Source organism: Bufo bufo, chromosome 6 (genome assembly GCF_905171765.1).
Source record: "Bufo bufo chromosome 6, aBufBuf1.1, whole genome shotgun sequence".
NCBI classification, from domain to species: domain Eukaryota; kingdom Metazoa; phylum Chordata; class Amphibia; order Anura; family Bufonidae; genus Bufo; species Bufo bufo.
The window spans coordinates 189,788,009-189,809,120 of NC_053394.1; the positions used below are offsets into that span (position 1 = coordinate 189,788,009).

The following is a 21,112-nucleotide window of genomic DNA, read 5'->3' on the forward strand; positions in this document are numbered from 1 at the left end:
ATACCAGTAGGTATGGAACTTAACGGTTTGCTGAGATGTCAGTGGGTGTAGTTCTCAATAGCCAGGTGGGGAACCAACACTGGTAAATGAAGCAATCAGGTGGATATTTAGCATTACTGATAATCAGGATGGTCCGGAGGCCGTAATATTAGTGCAGCTCAGAGACGTAATGTCCAATAGTCAATGAACTCCTATCCTACATGAATCCCTCCGTGACCCTAGTTAAGCTCAGCCCAGGGACACCCCTTAAAAGGTAGAGGTTCCCTGTCCTCGTGCCTAATCTGACTCTCCCTGTATGCCCCTATCCTCATTAACCAATAGTATATAACATAACAGACACACTAAAGAAAACAAAAGAAAAAACACATATCCCAACGTTACGTTTCCCCAGCCAGTATGACTTCTGACTGGTTCGTCAGGGGAAGTGGAGAACAATACTCCAGCAGCAGTGTCTCACAATGGAGGTTTTCAATTTAGCGTCCCTCAATCGAGACCCTCCAGGAATAGGAGCCCAGATGTAGGCAATAGATGACCGGTGTCCCCAGATCCTAATCAAAATCAGCGCCTTATAAAGTATCCTCCCCCAGTTAGTCCCTCCCCTTTAGACAATTATTTTCTTAGTATGGATTAAAGAGAACAAATAATATCATAAGCGATACCTTATAATATAATTATCAGCGCCCATATGTATAATACTGTATTTATAAGGAAAAGATCATAAATCACCTTAAAATTGAATGCCCCATTGGTACAGCATGTGAACGCCGATTTGGAACGCATATGTGTTTTATCCTTTTTGTGGGGGTGCAGGAAATCTTCTCTATTATGAGTAAGGGAGTGTCTAAAGGCCTTTTTTAATGTTTCATCCGGATAACCTCTATTTAAGAATCTATCCCTTAGGTCCCTGGACTGTGTCATGAATGTAGGGGTATCAGTGCAGTTCCTTCTAATCCGAATGTACTGGCCCTTCGGAATGCCTCTTTTTACTGGGTTCGGATGGAAGCTACCCCAGTGTAAAAGGCTATTAGTAGCCGTTGGTTTCCTAAATGTTTCAGTACACCGTAATCCATTCCTTTTAGAGATTTTGATATCTATCAAAATCTCTAAAAGGAATGGATTACTGTGTACTGAAACATTTAGGAAACCAACGGCTACTAATAGCCTCCTCCCTCTTAAAGGTCTTTTCATCACAATCCCCACATTGTTTCAGATTGCCCACTTGGACACGACTACAATGTTTTCAATAGTGCCCACTTGACCACGACTAGAATTTCCCTATAATTATAGCTTGTCAAGGGCTTATACTCCTTTGTTTCTCTATTTGCCCACTCTGACACGACTACTAAATCATAATGTCCGCGTATTGGGGGCCCTCCCTTTCTGGTGTGGCTCCTCCCTCTTCTCTCTAAATAAACCAACCACCAATGGTGACTTTATTGGTATCATAAATCCTGTCATCATCTAAAATATCGGATCAAAAGTGATCCTCTAATGTATATAATGTTGCCGGAATGGGGTGTATTTTGTAATTAAATTTTCCCCATGGATGGCCGAAAAAATGCCCTGTCCGGTGTGACCCAGCCTAAGTTTAAATAATTGTAATCCTCATTGTTTCTTGGTTAGACCTGTTCCCCCCAGATTAATTGGTGTTCTATTCCTCCTTCTGAGAAGATCGATCCTGACTGAAATATTATATAAAAGAGGAACATCACACTATAAATATTGGTATTTCCTATTTTTAAAATAGTGGGATGACTGGAAGCCGCATGCATTGCTTTCCTAAACCTTATAATCGCATTGTGGAACGCAATTTGCGTTCCAGAACAACTTCCGGTTATCGGAGCAGCACTATGTACGTCACTTCCGGTACGTCACTTCCGGTTTAATACAACACTTCCGGTCTTTGGAACGCATATGCGTTCCAAATCGGCGTTCACATGCTGTACCAATGGGGCATTCAATTTTAAGGTGATTTATGATCTTTTCCTTATAAATACAGTATTATTATACATATGGGGGCTGATAATTATATTATAAGGTATCGCTCATGATATTATTTGTTCTCTTTAATCCATACTAAGAAAATAATTGTCTAAAGGGGAGGGACTAACTGGGGGAGGATACTTTATAAGGCGCTGATTTTGATTAGGATCTGGGGACACCGGTCATCTATTGCCTACATCTGGGCTCCTATTCCTGGAGGGTCTCGATTGAGGGACGCTAAATTGAAAACCTCCATTGTGAGACACTGCTGCTGGAGTATTGTTCTCCACTTCCCCTGACGAACCAGTCAGAAGTCATACTGGCTGGGGAAACGCAACGTTGGGATATGTGTTTTTTCTTTTGTTTTCTTTAGTGTGTCTGTAATGTTATATACTATTGGTTAATGAGGATAGGGGCATACAGGGAGAGTCAGATTAGGCATGAGGACAGGGAACCTCTACCTTTAAGGGGTGTCCCTGGGCTGAGCTTAACTAGGGTCACGGAGGGATTCATGTAGGATAGGATTTCATTGACTATTGGACATTACGTCTCTGAGCTGCACTAATATTACGTCCTCCGGACCATCCCGATTATCAGTAATGCTAAATATCCACCTGATTGCTTCATTCACCAGTGTTGGTTCCCCACCTGGCTATTGAGAACTACACCAACTGACATCTCAGCAAACCGTTAAGTTCCATACCTACTGGTATCTCAGCAAACCGTGAGTAACCACAAAACCTTTCCTCAGTATTTCAGCAACGCGTGAATTTTCACGGAATATATGTATAGTAATTCAGCAAACCGTGTATAACCTCGGAATATATGTCGAGTCAATTGACCATATTGCATTACTGTTTTTTTATGATGGCCCCACCAATATCAATATTTTTTTGCGAATTTTCTATTGCGAATTTTTCATTGCGAATTTCTCATTGCGATTATTTGATATGCGAATTTTTATTTAATGAGCGAGGCGGAGCACCTCTGATGATGTCAGTTCCTTAGTGTTTCATTTATGTATAAATAGCTAGAGTGTAAGATGTTTCATTGCAGTCTGATGAAAGCACACTTGTGCTGAAACGCGTCACTATGCCACTTGAATATGTGACTGAATAAATCTACATTGTGATCTACATCTGCGAAGTGCCGGTCTTCTTCTTTGAAACCAATATCAGGTCATCATTGAGCTATAATTGTCATTTATCGTATCGCAATTGATTCCTCAGCTGTCTCCTTTATACATGTCAAGGATTCCTTTTTGGATGTTGTTACAGGGACTACCAGTATACCCCTTCTCTCATTGATTATAGTATTGTATTGTATGTCTTGCTGACTCTCCCGTTATGTGTAGTCCGGCTGTAGGCCAGATTTTAGTTTATTATTAATAAAAGGTATATTTTAATTGGGAAGGTGTTCTAGTGCATGATCACTCACAATTTTGCCCAAAAACACAGCCATGAATAAAGAATGGTACCAAAACACCCTCCAACAGCAACTTCTTCCAACAATCCAACAACAGTTTGGTAAAGAACAATGCATTTTTTAGCACGATAAAAGCCTTTGAAACGTATGAAGTGCGTGTAATTATATTTCACTACATCACAGAAACAACTGAAACAAAGATCGAAAAGCAGTTTAGAAGCAAACTTTGTGAAAACTAATATTTGTGTCATTCTCAAAACTTTTGGCCACGACTGTACAATGTGTCACGAGAAAACAGTCTCAGAATGGCTTGGATAAGTAAAAGTGTTTATTACCACATAAAGTGACATGTCTGATTTGCAAAAAATGGCCTGGGTAGGAATACATTTTCAACAGCGTGCTCCAATACTGAATTGCAGGCGCTATGTTTCTGGCTTCAGCAGTGATGCTCTGTACACACCTAGTTAGTGTGCAGCCAATCATTGGCCTCAGCAGTCAATGCATTGCTGAAGCCAGTAATTGGCTGTGGCGGTGACATGGCTGTATGGGACATCACCGCTGCAAACAAGAAAACAAACACTGGCTGGGAAAACTGGAGGGCAGCATAGGAAGTGGCAGGGGAGAAGAGAGGCAAGTACGACTGTTTGCTATTTTGGTAAAGGGGTTCTTCAGTTTGTTTTAACTGATGATCTATCCTCTGGATAGATCATCAGCATCTGACTGGCGGGGGTACGACAACTGGAACCCCCGCCGATCAGCTGTTTGAGAAGGCAGCAGCGCAGCGGCCTTCTCACTGTTTACCGCTGGCCCAGTGACATCACGACTAGTATCAACTGGCCTGGGCGCGGCTAAGCTCCATTCCATTCTAACAGCTGATCGGCGGGGGTTCCGGGTGTCGGATCCCCGCCGATCAGATGCCGATGATCTATCCAGAGGATAGATCATCAGTTAAAACAAACTGTAGAACCCCTTTAAACTTACCATTGCAGGGGAAGTGTTTATTCAAATTGGACAAGCCTTTAAGTGTTATTGCATTTTTAGAGTATACGGTAGAAATTTGGAAAACTTGATTTGAATAGCTACACCAATGTGTGAAGTTTTCAAGCAAAGCTTGATTTAAAGAGGACATATACCCATTTTCACCTCGGCAGCCCCTTCAATATAAGTATCGGAGCATTTCATGCTCGGATGCTCTCTCTTGCCCTGCACTGGATCGCGCACAGCAGCGGCTTTTTTGTTTATATTTTTACACTGCTGGGCAGGCTATAGCTCTGCTCTAGCTGTTTTACAGGCTAAGAACTAAAGCCTGTCCATTAGTGCTTGTTGACATCACCAGGCTCACTGCTAGGCGGAAGCCTCAGTCAAGCTTTCCCCACGCAGAGCCCGATAGGTCACTGGATCTCCCCCCCAAAAAAAGGCCTTTGCCTAGCGCTATTCAGTGCAGAGCAAAGGAGAGCATTGGAGCATGAAATGCTTCGATGCTCATATCAGGGGGGCTGCCTGGGTGAAAACAGGCATATTTCCGGGTTCAGCTCTGAACCCGGACAACCCCTTTAAGAGGTAAGAAGAGAAGTAAAAAATCATCAGTGATTGCTTTAATGTCTGAGATGCTTGGTGAGTACAAGTATAGGAATAGAATATTAGGAGAATTTACCGGATGGTTGTTGAAAGGGGAAGAGGCTGCTCGAATGTGGATGGAATTCGGGCATAAAACCTGAAAGACAATAATTACTAGTAAACCTATGAAAAGAAATGAGATGGAAGAGGATTCGTATGAAGTATTATCACTAATGACATGAATGGTACCTGTTGCTGACTGAATATTGGGCCAACATGTTTTGGGGGAGTCCCAATAGGCACAGCTCTCACAGGTGGACTGCCAATAATAGGGGAGGTGGATCGTCGAGGTAAAGCTCTCTCCGAGGCATCTCGGTCAGTATTGTCTCGGTTGGAGGGAGGAATGGGAGCCAAGCCATACTCGTGTAGTATGGACAGTGGGCTCATATCCTTAAATGAAAAACAAGCGTCATAGTCTATGCTTATAAGCATGGTCATTATTAGGCCCCTTTCACACGGGCAAGTATTCAGCGCGGATGCGATGCGCGAGTTGAACGCATTGCACCCGCACTGAATCCTGACCCATTCATTTCTATGGGGCTGTGCACACGAGCGGTGATTTTCACGCATCACTTGTGCGTTGCGTGAAAATCGCAGCATGTTCCTTTTTGTGCGTTTTTCACGTAACGCAGGCCCCAATAGAAATGAATGGGGTTGCGTGAAAATCGCAAGCATCCGCAAGCAAGTGCGGATGCGGTGCGATTTTCACGCACGGTTGCTAGGTGATGATCAGGATGGGGACCCGATCATTATTATTTCCCCTTATAACATGGTTATAAGGGAAAATAATAGCATTCTGAATACAGGATGCATAGTACAATAGGGCTGGAGGGGTTAAAAAAAAATTAAAAAAAATTAAACTCACCTTAATCCACTTGTTCGCGCAGCCGGCATCTCATCTGTCTTCATCTGTGAGCAATAGGACCTTTGATGACGCCACTAGGCTCATCACATGATCCATCACCATGGTGAAGGATCATGTGATGAACGCAGTGACGTCATCAAAGGTCCTATTGCTCACAGATGAAGACAGAAGAGAAGCCGGGCTGCGCGAACAAGTGGATTAAGGCGAGTTAAAAAATGTTTTAGTTTTTATTTAACCCCTCCAGCCTTATTGTACTATGCATTCTGTATTCAGAATGCTATTATTTTCCCTTATAACCATGTTATAAGGGGAAATAATAACCTACACTACAACTAATCCAAACCTGAACTTCTTTAAAGAAGTTTGGGTCTGGGTACCACAGTAGTTTTTTTATCACGTGCGTGCAAAACACATTGCACCCGCGCGATAAAAACTGAACATCGGAACGCAATAGCAGTCAAAACTGACTGCAATTGCGTTCCTACTCGAGCGGGTTTGCCGCAATGCACCGGGACGCATCCGGACCTAATCCGGACACGCCCGTGTGAAAGAGGCCTTAGTGTATTACAAGTATGTTAACGGGCAAGGATGTGGATGGACAAAATGGTGCAGACTGCAGGATCCCAAAAATGCAGATAGCCTTTAAAAGCCCTTATAAAAAGTTTCGGCAAAATATTTATCCTTACCTCTGTAAGAAAGGGCCCTCTGATTGGCTGTAGGTGTGAGGAAGAATCCCATATACTTGAGTTTATCCTGGATGACAGCTTTAAAGAGAAATAAAAATCTGTGAGAATTGGAGGCATTTAAGGAATAAAAAACATCTTATTAAATAACAATAGGCACAATGTATTGGTCAATATACCACATATGCAACAAAACAAAGTTTATCTTGAATAATCTGAAAGATTTAATCTAATCTCGAAATAGGCTACTTTCATTTTGGATTTTATAGTGTACATTACAGGTAAATGTTGGGAGGATTATACCAGGTACACCACTGTAAAGGCGTATAAAGGCATCAGTGGCCCAAAGGCTTTCATCATTAATGGGGTTGTCCGAGTTATGAAAAAAAAAAAAATATAGCACTGAAAATCTGATGGGCAGCAATATATAACTAAGCTAAGCAAGTTTTATGCAAAAAAATATATATATATTTCCTCATTTCCCTGGTTCTTTTCTGGCCCTTTGTTTACATGCAATAAAAACCTATCTCTGCCCCTCCCCCTGCACTGCTAAGGGAGTGAATACAAGTACTGCCCTGAGTGACATGTCTGACTGCTGGGAGACTCAGGAGTATGTTGTATGTGTAAGACTACAAGTCCCAGCTGTATAATGACAATGCTAAGGGAGTGGCTACAAGTGCTGCCCTGAGTGCTGGGAGAATCAACAGCGACTTGTAAGTGTAGAACTACAAGTCCCAGCTGTATAATGACACTGCTAATACACACAGGATCTTCCCCCTACCATCTTGTGCAATGCTCTCTCTAGTCCTTCAGCTCCTGTGCCCAGATCTGTCACTGCTGCAGCTAGACAGTCGGTGCAGCTGAAGGGGTTAAGAATTCTAGGAGAGAGAAGACGGCAGTGAAGGGGGCGTGGCCAGCACAGGGACTCTAGTTTACAGGCTTGTAAACGAACTTTATCAGAGCAGGGAGAGAAGCTGACATCACAGGTCATGTGACCCTCAGTGAAATCTGAGAAACCACCCACCGGAGATAAAGTGAGTTAATTGGAAAGCTGTTACATTTGCTTAGTTAGGAACATAGAAAGAACAAAAAAATAACTCGGATAACCCCTTTAAACATATATACCACACATCATACTTTTCTTATTGGATGCCTCTGGAATAATGCAGTCTGCGGAGAACAATCTTTGCCTCTGTCGGTGAAAGGCAGCTTATGGATACATTTGCTGTAAGCAGTGTGAACATAGCCTTGTTGACTATAAATACTAAAGGTACTTTCACACTTGCGTTAAACTTTTCCGGCATTGAGTTCCGTCCGGCGGGCGGTGATCGGAACAAGGTGCCTGCTCAAATCATTGAGCAGGCACCTCGGCTAAATGCGCGGGGGGGGTCCTGCGGTTTGCGGCTTTTTATGGTGCGGCAGCAGTGCCATCGGGTCCCCATGGGGCTGTGGGGGGGACCCGATGGCATGGAAGGCAGCGCGATGCCTTCCTGAGGCATCTGCGCTGCCTTCCGGTGAAGAGCCTGTGAGATCCAGCCCCCTGGATCTCACAGGCCCCGGAAGCTGTATGAGTAAGGCTAGGTTCACACGAGCGTGATTTCGTAGTAAAGAGGTCACAGAGAGGCACGGAGCATTATCAGTCATGTTAATGTTCCGTGCCTCGGCAGTCTGCATCGGGTCTTGGCACTCTTTCACGGAGCGGATGCCACCCACGGCATCCGCTCGTGTGAACCCAGCCTAATACACACAGTATTACTCATACAGCCAATGCATTCCAATACAGAAATATTGGAATTCATTGTAAAGGAATATACCCCCAAAAGTCCCAAAGTGGGACAAAAAATAAAGTGAAAAAAAAAGTTGGAAAAAATAAAGTTTTCCCCCAAAAAATTAAAAGTTTCAAGTAAAAATAAACAAAAACGTCATTTTCCCCAAATAAAAGTAAAAAATAAATTGGTAAAAAATAGGGAAAAAAAAAAAGTATACATATTAGGGATCGCCGCGTCCGTATCGACCAGCTCTATAAACATATCACATGACCTAACCCCTCAGATGAACACCGTAAAAAATAAAAACCATGCTAAATAAACCATTTTTTTTGTCACCTTACATCACAAAAAGTACAACAGCAAGCAATCAAAAAGGCGTTTGCCCACCAAAATAGTACCAATCTAACCGTCACCTCATCCCGCAAAAAATGAGCCCCTACCTGAGACAATCGCCCAAAAACTAAAAAAAACTATGGCTCTCAGAATATGGAGACACTAAAACATGATATTTTTTTTTTTTGTTTAAAAAATTATATTATTGTGTAAAACTTACATAAATAAAAAAAAGTATACATATTAGGTATCGCCGCGTCCGTATCGACCGGCTTTATAAAAATATCACATGACCTAACCCCTCAGAGGAACACCGTAAAAAATGTAAAATAAAAACTGTGCTAAATAAACAATTTTTTGTCACCTTACATCACAAAAAGTGTAATAGCAAGCGATCAAAAAGTCACATGCACCCCAAAATAGTGCCAATAAAACAGTCATCTCATCCTGCAAAAATCATACCGTACCCAAGGTAAATCGCCAAAAAACTGAAAAAATTATGGCTCTCAGACCATGGAAACACTAAAACATGATTTTTTTTGCTTCAAAAATGAAATCATTGTGTAAAACTTACATAAATAAAAAAAAAGTATATATATATTAGGTATCACCGCATCCGTGACAACCTGGTCTATAAAAAGCCGGAATTAGACTTACCGATAATTCATTTTCCACGAATCCACCATGACGGCCCAGAGAGATTGACCCCTGACCTCTGTAGGGGCAGGAACAGAGATAGGTTTAAAAGGACCCCTCCCACCACCATTCACCAGTGAGTTCCAGATTATAGTGCAACAACCACCGGATAAGAAGTGTTTTTTTTTTGTATTAACCCATACCAAGTCATTAGAATAATTCTTTTGGGTGGGATATCATGCTGTCATTGTGGATTTGTGGAAAATGAATTACCGGTAAGTCTAATTCCGGCTTTCCACTTCACCACCATGACGGCCCAGAGAGACATAACAGATTATATACGTCTTAGGGTGGGGCAACAGCCTGTAGGACCTTGCAACCAAAGGCCAGGTCGGAAGACCTGGATAAGTCGAGTCTATAATGTTTAATGAAGGTGTTTACACTAGACCAGGTTGCAGCCTGGCATATTTGATCTAGGGAAGCTCCTGCCCTTTCAGCGAAAGATGCAGACATGGCTCTTGTGGAGTGAGCCCGAATGACCTCTGGACAACTGATGCCTTCGATCTTGTAGCAGTCTGTAATAGTATGTTTTATCCATCGGGCAATGGTAGATCTGGAAGCTACCTTACCCTTATTTTTACCACTTCACCTCCCTGAAAGCCAGAGAGGACTTTTCTCTGTCCTGGCCACTATAGGGGCAGGAACACACTGGTGAATGGTGGTGGGAGGGGTCCTTTTAAACCTCTGTTCCTGCCCCTACAGAGGTCAGGGGTCAATCTCTCTGGGCCGTCATGGTGGTGAAGTGGAAATATCACATGATCTAACCTGTCAGATGAATGTTGTAAATAACAAAAAATAAAAACTGTGCCAAAACAGCTAAATCTTGTTATCTTGCCTCACAAAAGGTGTAATATAGAGCAAACAAAAATCATATGTACCCTAAACTAGTATCAACAATACTGCCAACCTATCCCGTAGTTTCTAAAATGGGGCCACTTTTTTTGGAGTTTCTACTCTAGGGGTGCATCGGGGGGGGGGTTCAAATGGAACATGGTGTCAAAAAAAACAGCCCAGCAAAATCTGCCTTCCAAAAACCGTATGGCATTCCTTTCCTTCTGCGCCCTGCCGTGTGCCCGTACAGCAGTTTAAGACCACATATGGGGTGTTTCTGTAAACTACAGAATCAGGGCCATAAATATTGAGTTTGGTATGGCTGTTAACCCTTGCTTTGTAACCGGAAAAAAAATATTAAAATGGAAAATCTGCCAAAAAAGTGAAATTTTGAAATTGTATCTATTTTCCATTAATTCTTGTGGAACACCTAAAAGGGTTAACGACGTTTGTAAAATCAGTTTTGAATACCTTGAGGGGTGTAGTTTCTTAGATGGGGTCACTTTTATGGAGTTTCTACTCTAGGGGTGCATCAGGGGGGCTTCAAATGGGACAGGGTGTCAAAAAAAAAACAGTCCAGCAAAACCTGCCTTCCAAAAACCGTATGGCATTCCTTTCCTTCTGCGCCCTGCCGTGTGCCCGTACAGCGGTTTACGACCACATATGGGGTGTTTCTGTAAACTACAGAATCAGGGCCATAAATATTGAGTTTGGTATGGCTGTTAACCCTTGCTTTGTAACCGGAAAAAAATTCTTAAAATGGAAAATCTGCCAAAAAAGTGAAATTTTTAAATTGTATCTCTATTTTCCATTAATTCTTGTGGAACACCTAAAGGGTTAACAAAGTTTGTAAAATCAGTTTTGAATACCTTGGAGAGTGTAGTTTATAGAATGGGGTCATTTTTGGGTGGTTTCTATTATGTAAGCCTCGCAAAGTGACTTCAGACCTGAACTGGTCCCTAAAAATTGGGTTTTTGATATGCAGTGCGCATGTGCCGGTTACTGGTGAAAATAAAGAAAGCGAATACGTCCCACGGCGCAAAAAAAAGTCAGCCAGTCACCCGGATCAGGAATGGAATCTTTTATTGCAGCGATTCAACGCGTTTCGGGGAATCACTCCCCTTCATCAGGTCCAAAAAAGCTGCACAAGTTTAACAGCACAAAGCTACACATATTTATACATACAAAGTACCGCATATAAAGGGGTCACAGGGTCAAGGGAGGTGTTCCCTAGATGGATAGATGACAGATACAATGTGTATATCAGCACGGTCCTCATGAAGAACTGTTAGTGTACACAAACTTATTTTGCTTGCTCATTGTGAAACCAAAAGTAACAATGCTCTTTACTTATTTTAAGAGGACCTTTCACTGATTATTACACTATGAACTAAGTATACAGACATGTAGAGCGGCGCCCGGGGATCTCCCTGCACTTACTATTATCCCCGGGCGCTGCTCCGTTCTCCTGCTATGCCCTCCGGTATCTCCGTTCACTAAGTTATGGTAGGCGGAGTCTGCCCTTGTTCTTCAGTAGTGCTGGCCAATCGCATTGCAGAGCTCACAGCCTGGGAGAAAATAACCTTAGTGACTGAAATCTCTGCCTACTATAACTTAGTGAGCGGAGATACCGGAGGGCATAACGGGAGAAGGGAGCGGCGCCCGGGGATAATAGTAAGTGCAGGGAGATCCCCGGGCGCCTCTCTACATGTCTGTATACTTAGTTCATAGTGTAATAATCGGTGAAAGGTCCTCTTTAATGAAAACCTCATGGTCACATGACGGGACGACGCCCATAAAGAGGCCGGCGCTAGAATGAAAAGCAATTAGAGGCGCATCAGAAAGCGCATCTGAAGCGTCCAAAATCGCGCATGCTGGTGATGTAATACTACCACGTGTTCCGGACCCGCATCACATGAGCGGGGCCGGGTCACGTGGGAGCCGTTGCCAAGTGACAGACGCTCCAATGACGCGGGAGCGGTCTGCTGTTTAAAAACATGTTGTGTGTCCTGGACCAGCATCACGTGATGGAGGCCGGATCACGTGGGAGCCGCTGCCATGTAACAGGGATGCTCCGATGGTGTGGGAGCGGTCCGCTGTTTCGGAGGCAGAGACAAGATGTTCGATCAATGTAAATTATGCTAGTTGAATCATAGATATGATAATGCACCGGGGACAGAGGGATAAGGCTCCTAAGTAAGAAAACAAATGGCATAATTGGGTAATATAGCTCTAAAAGGATAAAAAGTGAGCAAAAACAAATAATAATGAATATAAATAAATGAATAAATAAATAGATGAATAAAATACATATATATACACCTCTGGGGTAATACATGAAAGTAAAAATACCACCTAAAAGATTTTTTCTGGTGAAGCAATCATATCCAGAAAAAATATATTAATACATTGAATAATCAATACACATGATTACTAACAATCATCACCGCAACATCTTTATAATGAGGGTGGATCCATGGACATGTACATGTGTGTAACGAAACACACAGATGCACACATACATCGGCACACCCTTCCAGATGCTGATCGGTGTGATTGCCACTAAAAGCAATGATGATAATAGTACAACCTGATAATGCACCCATTGATTAGTATAGGAAAGGGATTGGGAACCCAAAAATCTCCGGCATACAAATGGTACGTGCCCGAACCTGGTATAATTGCAAAAACTCCTGTTTCCCTTGCTTTTATAAATGGTATATGTTTCTTATTGTTGTTATTTATTAATTACAATGGATCTATAGGTTATAAATTAATTTCAAATGCCTCATTTAAACCCTGGGGATTCAAGCTGTTCAATTTGTAGATCCAGAACATTTCACATCTTTTGATTGTTTTCATAATGTTCCGGCTGTCTGTATAGATCTGTTCTATGGGCAAAATAGAAATACTTGAAAAAAGACCCTGATTTTGATCAGTGATGTGTCTTGACACTATGCTGCATAAATTTCTTCTTGGTATTTGAACGGTGCTTGTTCAGCCTATTGCGCAATGTTCGTGTGGTGCGTCCCACATACTGTAATCCACACTGGCATTCAAGTACGTAGATCACATTTTTTGACCCGCAATCCAATTGTTGTTTAATATTAAAAATTTCTCCAGTGTTATTATTTCGAAAAGAGGTGGAATTACGTATGGAGAGGCAACACAAACATTTGGGTTGTCTGCATTTTGAGCTACCCACTGATCTGGATGGCAGGAAGGAGCTGACAGTTGGTACTGCTACTTTATTATGTTGTAGTTCACGCAATTTGCTGGGTGCCAACAGATTTTTTAGGGTTTTTGCTCTCCTAAAGGTCAAGGTCGCGTCATCGGAGCGTCTGTCACTTGGCAACGGCTCCCACGTGACCCGGCCCCGCTCATGTGATGCGGGTCCGGAACATGTGGTAGTATTACATCACCAGCATGCGCGATTTCGGACGCTTCAGATGCGCCTCTAATTGCTTTTCATTCTAGCGCCGGCCTCTTTATGGGCGTCGTCCCGTCATGTGACCATGAGGTTTTCATTAAATAAGTAAAGAGCATTGTTACTTTTGGTTTCACAATGTGCAAGCAAAATAAGTTTGTGTACACTAACAGTTCTTCATGAGGACCGTGCTGATATACACATTGTATCTGTCATCTATCCATCTAGGGAACACCTCCCTTGACCCTGTGACCCCTTTATAGACGGTACTTTGTATGTATAAATATGTGTAGCTTTGTGCTGTTAAACTTGTCCAGCTTTTTTGTACCTGATGAAGGGGAGTGATTCCTCGAAACGCGTTGTATCGCTGCAATAAAAGATTCCATTCCTGATCCTAGTGACTGGCTGACGTTTTTTTGCGCCGTGGGACGTATTCGCTTTCTTTATGCCAATTATCTTCTTGGGGACCCCAGGCATCTCCAACAAGAAGATCTTTTGTGATCCCGTGGCTGCAGACCGCCATATCCAGGCGTCCAGGCTTTCCTGATAAGCTTTCATTAGTGTTGTGCCTACATTTGCACAACCACGTAAGGTGAGCCTTGCAATTTATCATCGCTTACACCCTTGTACTCACAGAATTACCCTATGGTGCGCACATCAGTTTTTTTACAGTTTAATCAAGCCTGCTATATCGCACTGGTGAAAATAGGCCATGAATGGGAGCTTAGCTTTCTAGAGATAACAGCTAAAGGGCCACAACAATTGAGACTCACACTAGGAGTCATTAAACCCCATTTTGTACCCTGGGGACCAGCCCATTTTTTGCAAATCTGACATGTGTCACTATATGTGGTGATAACTTTCAAACGCTTTTACTTATCCAAGCCATTCTGAGACTGTTCTCTCGTCACATATTGTACTTCATGTCAAAATATTTCTTTTATTTATAAAAAAAAATACCAAAATTTACCAAAAACGTAATTTCTATTTCACTGCTTTTAAAACAGATAGTGATACCTCCTAAAATACTGTACATTTCCCATATATCTACTTCATGTTTGCATCATTTTGTAAATTACATTTTCTTTTTTTGGGACGTTAGAAGGCTTCGAAGTTTAGAAGCAAATCTTGAAATTTTTCAGAAAATTTCCAAAATCCACTTTTTAACCACCTCAGCCCCACTAGCTTAAACACCCTTAATGACCAGGCCACTTTTTACACTTCTGCACTACACTACTTTCACCGTTTATTGCTCGGTCATGCAACTTACCACCCAAATGAATTTTACCTCCTTTTCTTCTCACTAATAGAGCTTTCATTTGGTGTTATTTCATTGCTGCTGACATTTTTACTTTTTTTGTTATTAATCGAAATTTAACGAAATTTTTGCAAAAAAAATGACATTTTTCACTTTCAGTTTTTCAAAAAAAAACGACATCCATATATAAATTTTTCTCTAAATTTATTGTTCTACATGTCTTTGATAAAAAAAATATGTTTGGGAAAAAAATAAATGGTTTGGGTAAAAGTTATAGCGTTTACAAACTATGGTACAAAAATGTGAATTTCCGCTTTTTGAAGCAGCTCTGACTTTCTGAGCACCTGTCATGATTGCTGAGGTTCTACAATGGCCAGATAGTAGAAAAACCCCACAAATGACCCCATTTCGGAAAGAAGACACCCCAAGGTATTTCGTGATGGGCATAGTGAGTTCATAGAACTTTTTATTTTTTGTCACAAGTTAGTGAAATATGAGACTTTGTAAGAAAAAAATAAATAAAATCATTTTCCGCTAACTTGTGACAAAAAATTAAAAATTCTAGGAACTCGCCATGCCCCTCACGGAATACCTTGGGGTGTCTTCTTTCCAAAATGGGGTCACTTGTGGGGTAGTTATACTGCCCTGGCAATTTAGGGGCCCTAATGTGTGGGAGGTATTTTGAAATCAAAATGTGTAAAAAATGACCTGTGAAATCCTAAAGGTGCTCTTTGGAATGTGGGCCCCTTTGCCCACCTAGGCTGCAAAAAAGTGTCACACATGTGGTATCGCCGTACTCAGGAGAAGTTGGGCAATGTGTTTTGGGGTGACACACCAAAACACATTGCCCAACTTCTCCTGAGTACGGCGATACCACATGTGTGACACTTTTTTGCAGCCTAGATGCACACAGGGGCCCAAATTCCTTTTATGAGGGCATTTTTAGACATTTGGATCCCAGACTTTTTCTCACGCTTTAGGGCCCCTAAAATGCCAGGGCAGTATAAATACCCCACATGTGACCCCATTTTGGAAAGAAGACACCCCAAGGTATTCAATGAGGGGCATGGAGAGTTCATAGAAAAAAAAATTTTGGCACAAGTTTGCGGAAATTGATTTTTTCTGTTTTTTCTCACAAAGTCTCCCTTCCGCTAACTTGGGACAAAAATTTAAATCTTTCATGGACTCAATATGCCCCTCACGGAATACCTTGGGGTGTCTTCTTTCCGAAATGGGGTCACATGTGGGGTATTTATACTGCCCTGGCATTTTAGGGGCCCTAAAGCGTGAGAAGAAGTCTGGAATATAAATGTCTAAAAAAATTTACGCATTTGGATTCCGTGAGGGGTATGGTGAGTTCATGTGAGATTTTATTTTTTGACACAAGTTAGTGGAATATGAGACTTTGTAAAAAAAAAAAAAAAATCAATTTCCGCTAACTTGGGCCAAAAAAATGTCTGAATGGAGCCTTACAGGGGGGTGATCAATGACAGGGGGGTGATCAGGGAGTCTATATGGGGTGATCACCACCCCTGTAAGGCTCCATTCAGACGTCCGTATGTGTTTTGCGGATCCGATCCATGTATCCGTAAAAAACATATGGACGTCTGAATGGAGCCTTACAGGGGGGTGATCAATGACAGGGGGGTGATCAGGGAGTCTATATGGGGTGATCACCACCCCTGTTAGGCTCCATTCAGACGTCCGTATGTGTTTTGCGGATCCGATCCATGTATCCGTGGATCCGTAAAAAACATACGGACGTCTGAATGGAGCCTTACAGGGGGGTGATCAATGACAGGGGGGTGATCAGGGAGTCTATATGGGGTGATCACCCCCCTGTCATTGATCACCCCCCTGTAAGGCTCCATTCAGACGTCCGTATGTGTTTTGCGGATCCGATCCATGTATCCGTGGATCTGTAAAAAACATACGGACGTCTGAATGGAGCCTTACAGGGGGGTGATCAATGACAGGGGAATGATCAATGACAGGGGGGTGATCAATGACAGGGGGGTGATCAATGACAGGGGGGTGATCAATGACAGGGGGGTGATCAATGACAGGGGGGTGATCAATGACAGGGGGGTGATCAGGGAGTCTATATGGGGTGATCAGGGGTGAATAAGGGGTTAATAAGTGACAGGGGGGGGGTGTAGTGTAGTGGTGTTTGGTGCTACTTATTACTGAGCTGCCTGTGTCCTCTGGTGGTCGATCCAAGCAAAAGGGACCACCAGAGGACCAGGTAGCAGGTATATTAGACGCTGTTATCAAAACAGCGTCTAATATACTCGTTAGGGGTTAAAAAAAAAAATCGCATCTCCAGCCTGCCAGCGAACGATCGCCGCTGGCAGGCTGGAGATCCACTCGCTTACCTTCCGATCCTGTGAACGCGCGCGCCTGTGTGCGCGCGTTCACAGGAAATCTCGCCTCTCGCGAAAGGACGCTTATATGCGTCCACCCAATCCTGTGTACGGCGGTCCTGAGGAGGTTAAGGACCAGTTCAGGTCTTTAGTCACTTTGTGAGGCCTACATAATAGAAACCACCCATAAATGGACCCATTTTAGAAACTACACTCCCAGGGTATGCAAAACTGATTTTACAAACTTTCTTAACCCTTTAGGTGTTCCACAAAAATTAAAAGGAAAATGTAGATGAAATTTCAGAATTCCACTTTTTTGGCGGATTTTCCATTTTAATCCATTTTTTCCAGTAACAAAGCAAGGGTTAGGCTACTTTCACACTGGCGTTTCTGGGTCTGCTTGTGAGATCTGTTTCAGGACTCTTTTACAAGCGGCTCAAAACGGATCAGTTCAGCCCCAATGCATTCTGAATAGATAAGGATCCCTTCAGAATACATCAATTTGGCTGCGTTTGGTCTCCGTTGCGTTTTTTTAGACTGTCAGTAAAACACAGCTTGCAGCGTTTTGGTGACCGCGTGACTATGCGGAGCCAAACGGATCCGTCATGACTTACAATGTAAGTGAATGGGGACGGATCCGTTTCTCACTGACACAATATGGTGCAATTGAAAAACTGTTCTGTCCCCCATTGACTTTCAATGTAAGTCAAGACGGATCCGTTTTGACGTACTTTTTTTTTTTAATGAATAAAGCAAACGGATCGGTTATTAACGGATACAAGCGTTTGCATTATTTGTGCGGATCCGTCTGTGCAGATACAAGACGGATCCGCACCAAACGCCAGTGTGAAAGTAGCCTTAAGAGCCAAAAAAACACTCAATATTTATTGCCCCGATTCTGTACTTTACAGAAACACCCCATATGTGGTCGTAAACTGCTATATGGGCACACGGCAGGGCGTAGAAGGAAAGGAACACCATATGGCTTTTGGAAGGCAGATTTCACTGGGATAAGTTGGCATGTCACATTTGAAGACCCCCTGAAGCACCTCTAGAGTAGAAACTTCAAAAAAATTAGCCCATTTTGGAAACTACGGGATAAGGTGGCAGTTTTGTTGGTACTATTTAAGGGTACATACGATTTTTGGTTTTCTATATTACACTTTTTGTGAGGCAAGGTAACAAAAAAATAGCTGTTTTGGCACAGTTTTTATTTTTTGTTATTTACAATGTTCATCTGACAAGTTAGATCATGCGGTATCTTTATAGAGCAGGTTGTTACGGACGCGAGAATACTAAATATGGTTTTGTTTATTCAGTTTTACATCACAAAGCATCTTTGAAAATAAATATTTAGTGTCTCCATGTTCTGAAAGCCATAGATTTTTTTTTTTTTGGTCAACTGTCTTATGCAGCAGCTCATTTTTTTTGTTATGAGATGACGGTTTGATTGGTACTATTTTAGGGTGCATATGACTTTTTGATGGCTTGGTATTACACTTTTTGTCATGTAAGGTGACAAAAAAAAGGATTTTTTAACACTTTTTTTTTTTTACGGTGTTCACCTGAGGTGTTAGGTCATGTGATATTTTTATAGAGCAGGTCGTTACGGACGTGGCAATACCCAATATGTATACTTATTTTTAATTTATTTAAGTTTTACATAAGAATATTTTTGAAACAAAAAAAAAAAATCATGTTTTAGTGTCTCCATAGTCTGAGAGTCAGTTTTTTTTTCGGCGATTGTTTTAGGTAGGGGCTCATTTTTTGCATTATGAGGTGACTGTTAGATCGGTACTATTTTGGGGGGCATGCACCTTTTTGGTCGCTTGGTGTTTCACCTTAGTGACGTAAGGTGACAAAAATAAAATATGTTTTTTTTTTGCACAGTTTTCTTTTAACATTTTTGACTGTGTTCTCCTGAGGGGTTAGGTCATGTGATATTTTTATAGAGCCGGTCAATACGGACACAGCGATATCCAATATGTCTACTTTTCTTTTTTTCCTTTTTTGTTTTAAACCTTTTTTCTTTTTACTTCTCTTTTCACTTTATTTTTTGTCCCTCTCTGGAAATTTAACTTTTGGGGGTCTAATCCCCTTCACAATGCATAACAATACTTCTCTATTGTAATGCATTGGCTGCAAGTGTTTCACACACTGTAATACACTTAAACCTGCTTGCCTGTGAGATCCAGGGGGCTGGATCACGCACATGCCGTGGTCAGCACTGACAGCCGAGGTGCGAGGGTTAATGCCCCGGCATCGGTGTTTTCACAGATGCCAGTGCATACAGCAGGGATACGGCTATGGCTACTTTCACACTAGCGTTCGGGGCTCCGCTTGTGAGTTCCGTTTGAAGGCTCTCACAAGCGGCCCCGAACGGATCCGTCCAGCCCTAATGCATTCTGAGTGGATGCGGATCCGCTCAGAATGCATCAGTCTGGCACCGTTTGTCCTCCGCTCTGCTCAGCAGGCGGACACCTGAACGCAGCTTACATTGACTTTCAATGTAAAGTCAAAACGGATCCGTTTGCATTATCATGAACAAAAAAAAAAATATAATTTTTTTTTTTTTTTTTTGTTCATGGTAATGCAAACTGATCCGTTCTGAACGGATCTAAGCGTTTGCATATAGGTGCGGATCCGTCTGTGCAGATACCAGACGGATCCGCACCTAAACGCAGGTGTGAAAGTAGCCTATCAGTGACTGCCGGACCCCCACCACTGATTGGGCAGGCGCAGCTCCTGCACCCGCCTGATCAGCCCGCGGTACATGTACGGCGCTGAACCTTATGGGGTTAATCATATCCATATTCGTGTTAACTTTACATGCCTCCTCTGCTAAAAATAAATAAATAAATAAAATTAACTAGTTGTATTTTAGTGGTATTTTAACCCCTTAGTGACCAGCCAGTGCTTTTCTTCCTTTTTTTTCCATCGTCGCGTCCCAAGAGCTATAACTTTTTTACTTTTCTGTCTATATAGCTGTATGAGGATTTGTTTGCGGGACAAGATGTAGTTTTTAATGGTGCCATTTTGGGGTACACAATTTTCTGATTAACTTTTATTAACTCTTTCAGCGAGAGAGATGGGAAAAACAACTATTCTGCCACTGCGTTTTACGTAATAAATTCTACGGAGTTCATTTTCGGTATAAATACCATCTTTATTCTCTGGGTCAGTACGATTACAGTGATGCCAAATACATATACCATATTTTTCGCTTTATAGGATGCACTTTTTTCCCCCAAAAGTGGGGGGGAAATGGCAGTGCATCTTATAAAGAGAATGGTGCAATTTTTACATGGCTGACACTGATACATCGCCGCTGCACAGCGCTGCCTGCGATGTATCAGTTACTTAAGCTCTATCACGCGGGGTGGTAGAAGGGGCTGGAGCACGGCAACTACTGTACTCCATTACACCGGGCCTCGCTCACAGAAGTGTTCACATGTTAAGTCTATTCATGTAATCCTCAAGCAGTGGCTCTGCAGTGTTTAAACTACCGTAATCGTCTGTAGTAGTACTGACCATCAAAGCAGTGGTCAGGCCGGCAGTGTCACATCACTCACTCGGTCATGCTCCTCCCACTTGATTAATGAAGCTGGCAGAGCAGGAGCGGGACTAAGTGAGTGACATGATGCTGCCGGTCTGCCCGCTGCTTTGATAGCGAGTACCACTACAGGCGATTACGTTAGTTTGACACAGCGGAGCCCACTGCTTGAGGATTAAATGCATAGACTTTAAATGTGAAGACTGCTATGAGTGGGGCCTGGTGTAATGGGATCACTATTTATACAGGGACATGAGGGGACACCAAAATAACTTAATACTGTAACACATAGGGCCATAAGGGGACCAG

The 21,112-nt window shown here is 42.3% G+C and overlaps 1 protein-coding gene across 3 annotated transcripts in view; it reads right to left on the reverse strand.

Annotated features, from left to right (window-relative positions):
• PATL1 (PAT1 homolog 1, processing body mRNA decay factor) overlaps positions 1-21,112 on the reverse strand; it is a 381,191-nt gene that overhangs the window by 169,238 nt on the left and 190,841 nt on the right. For 2 of the 3 annotated variants that reach the window (XM_040435047.1, XM_040435046.1), the window contains exons 4-6: positions 6,577-6,654; positions 5,215-5,415; positions 5,063-5,122 (exon numbers count right to left, since the gene is read on the reverse strand). In XM_040435047.1, the coding sequence (XP_040290981.1) occupies positions 5,063-5,122; positions 5,215-5,415; positions 6,577-6,654 (339 nt within the window). The remainder of the gene's footprint in view (positions 1-5,062; positions 5,123-5,214; positions 5,416-6,576; positions 6,655-21,112) is intronic. The other variant, XM_040435048.1, reaches the window with a different exon arrangement.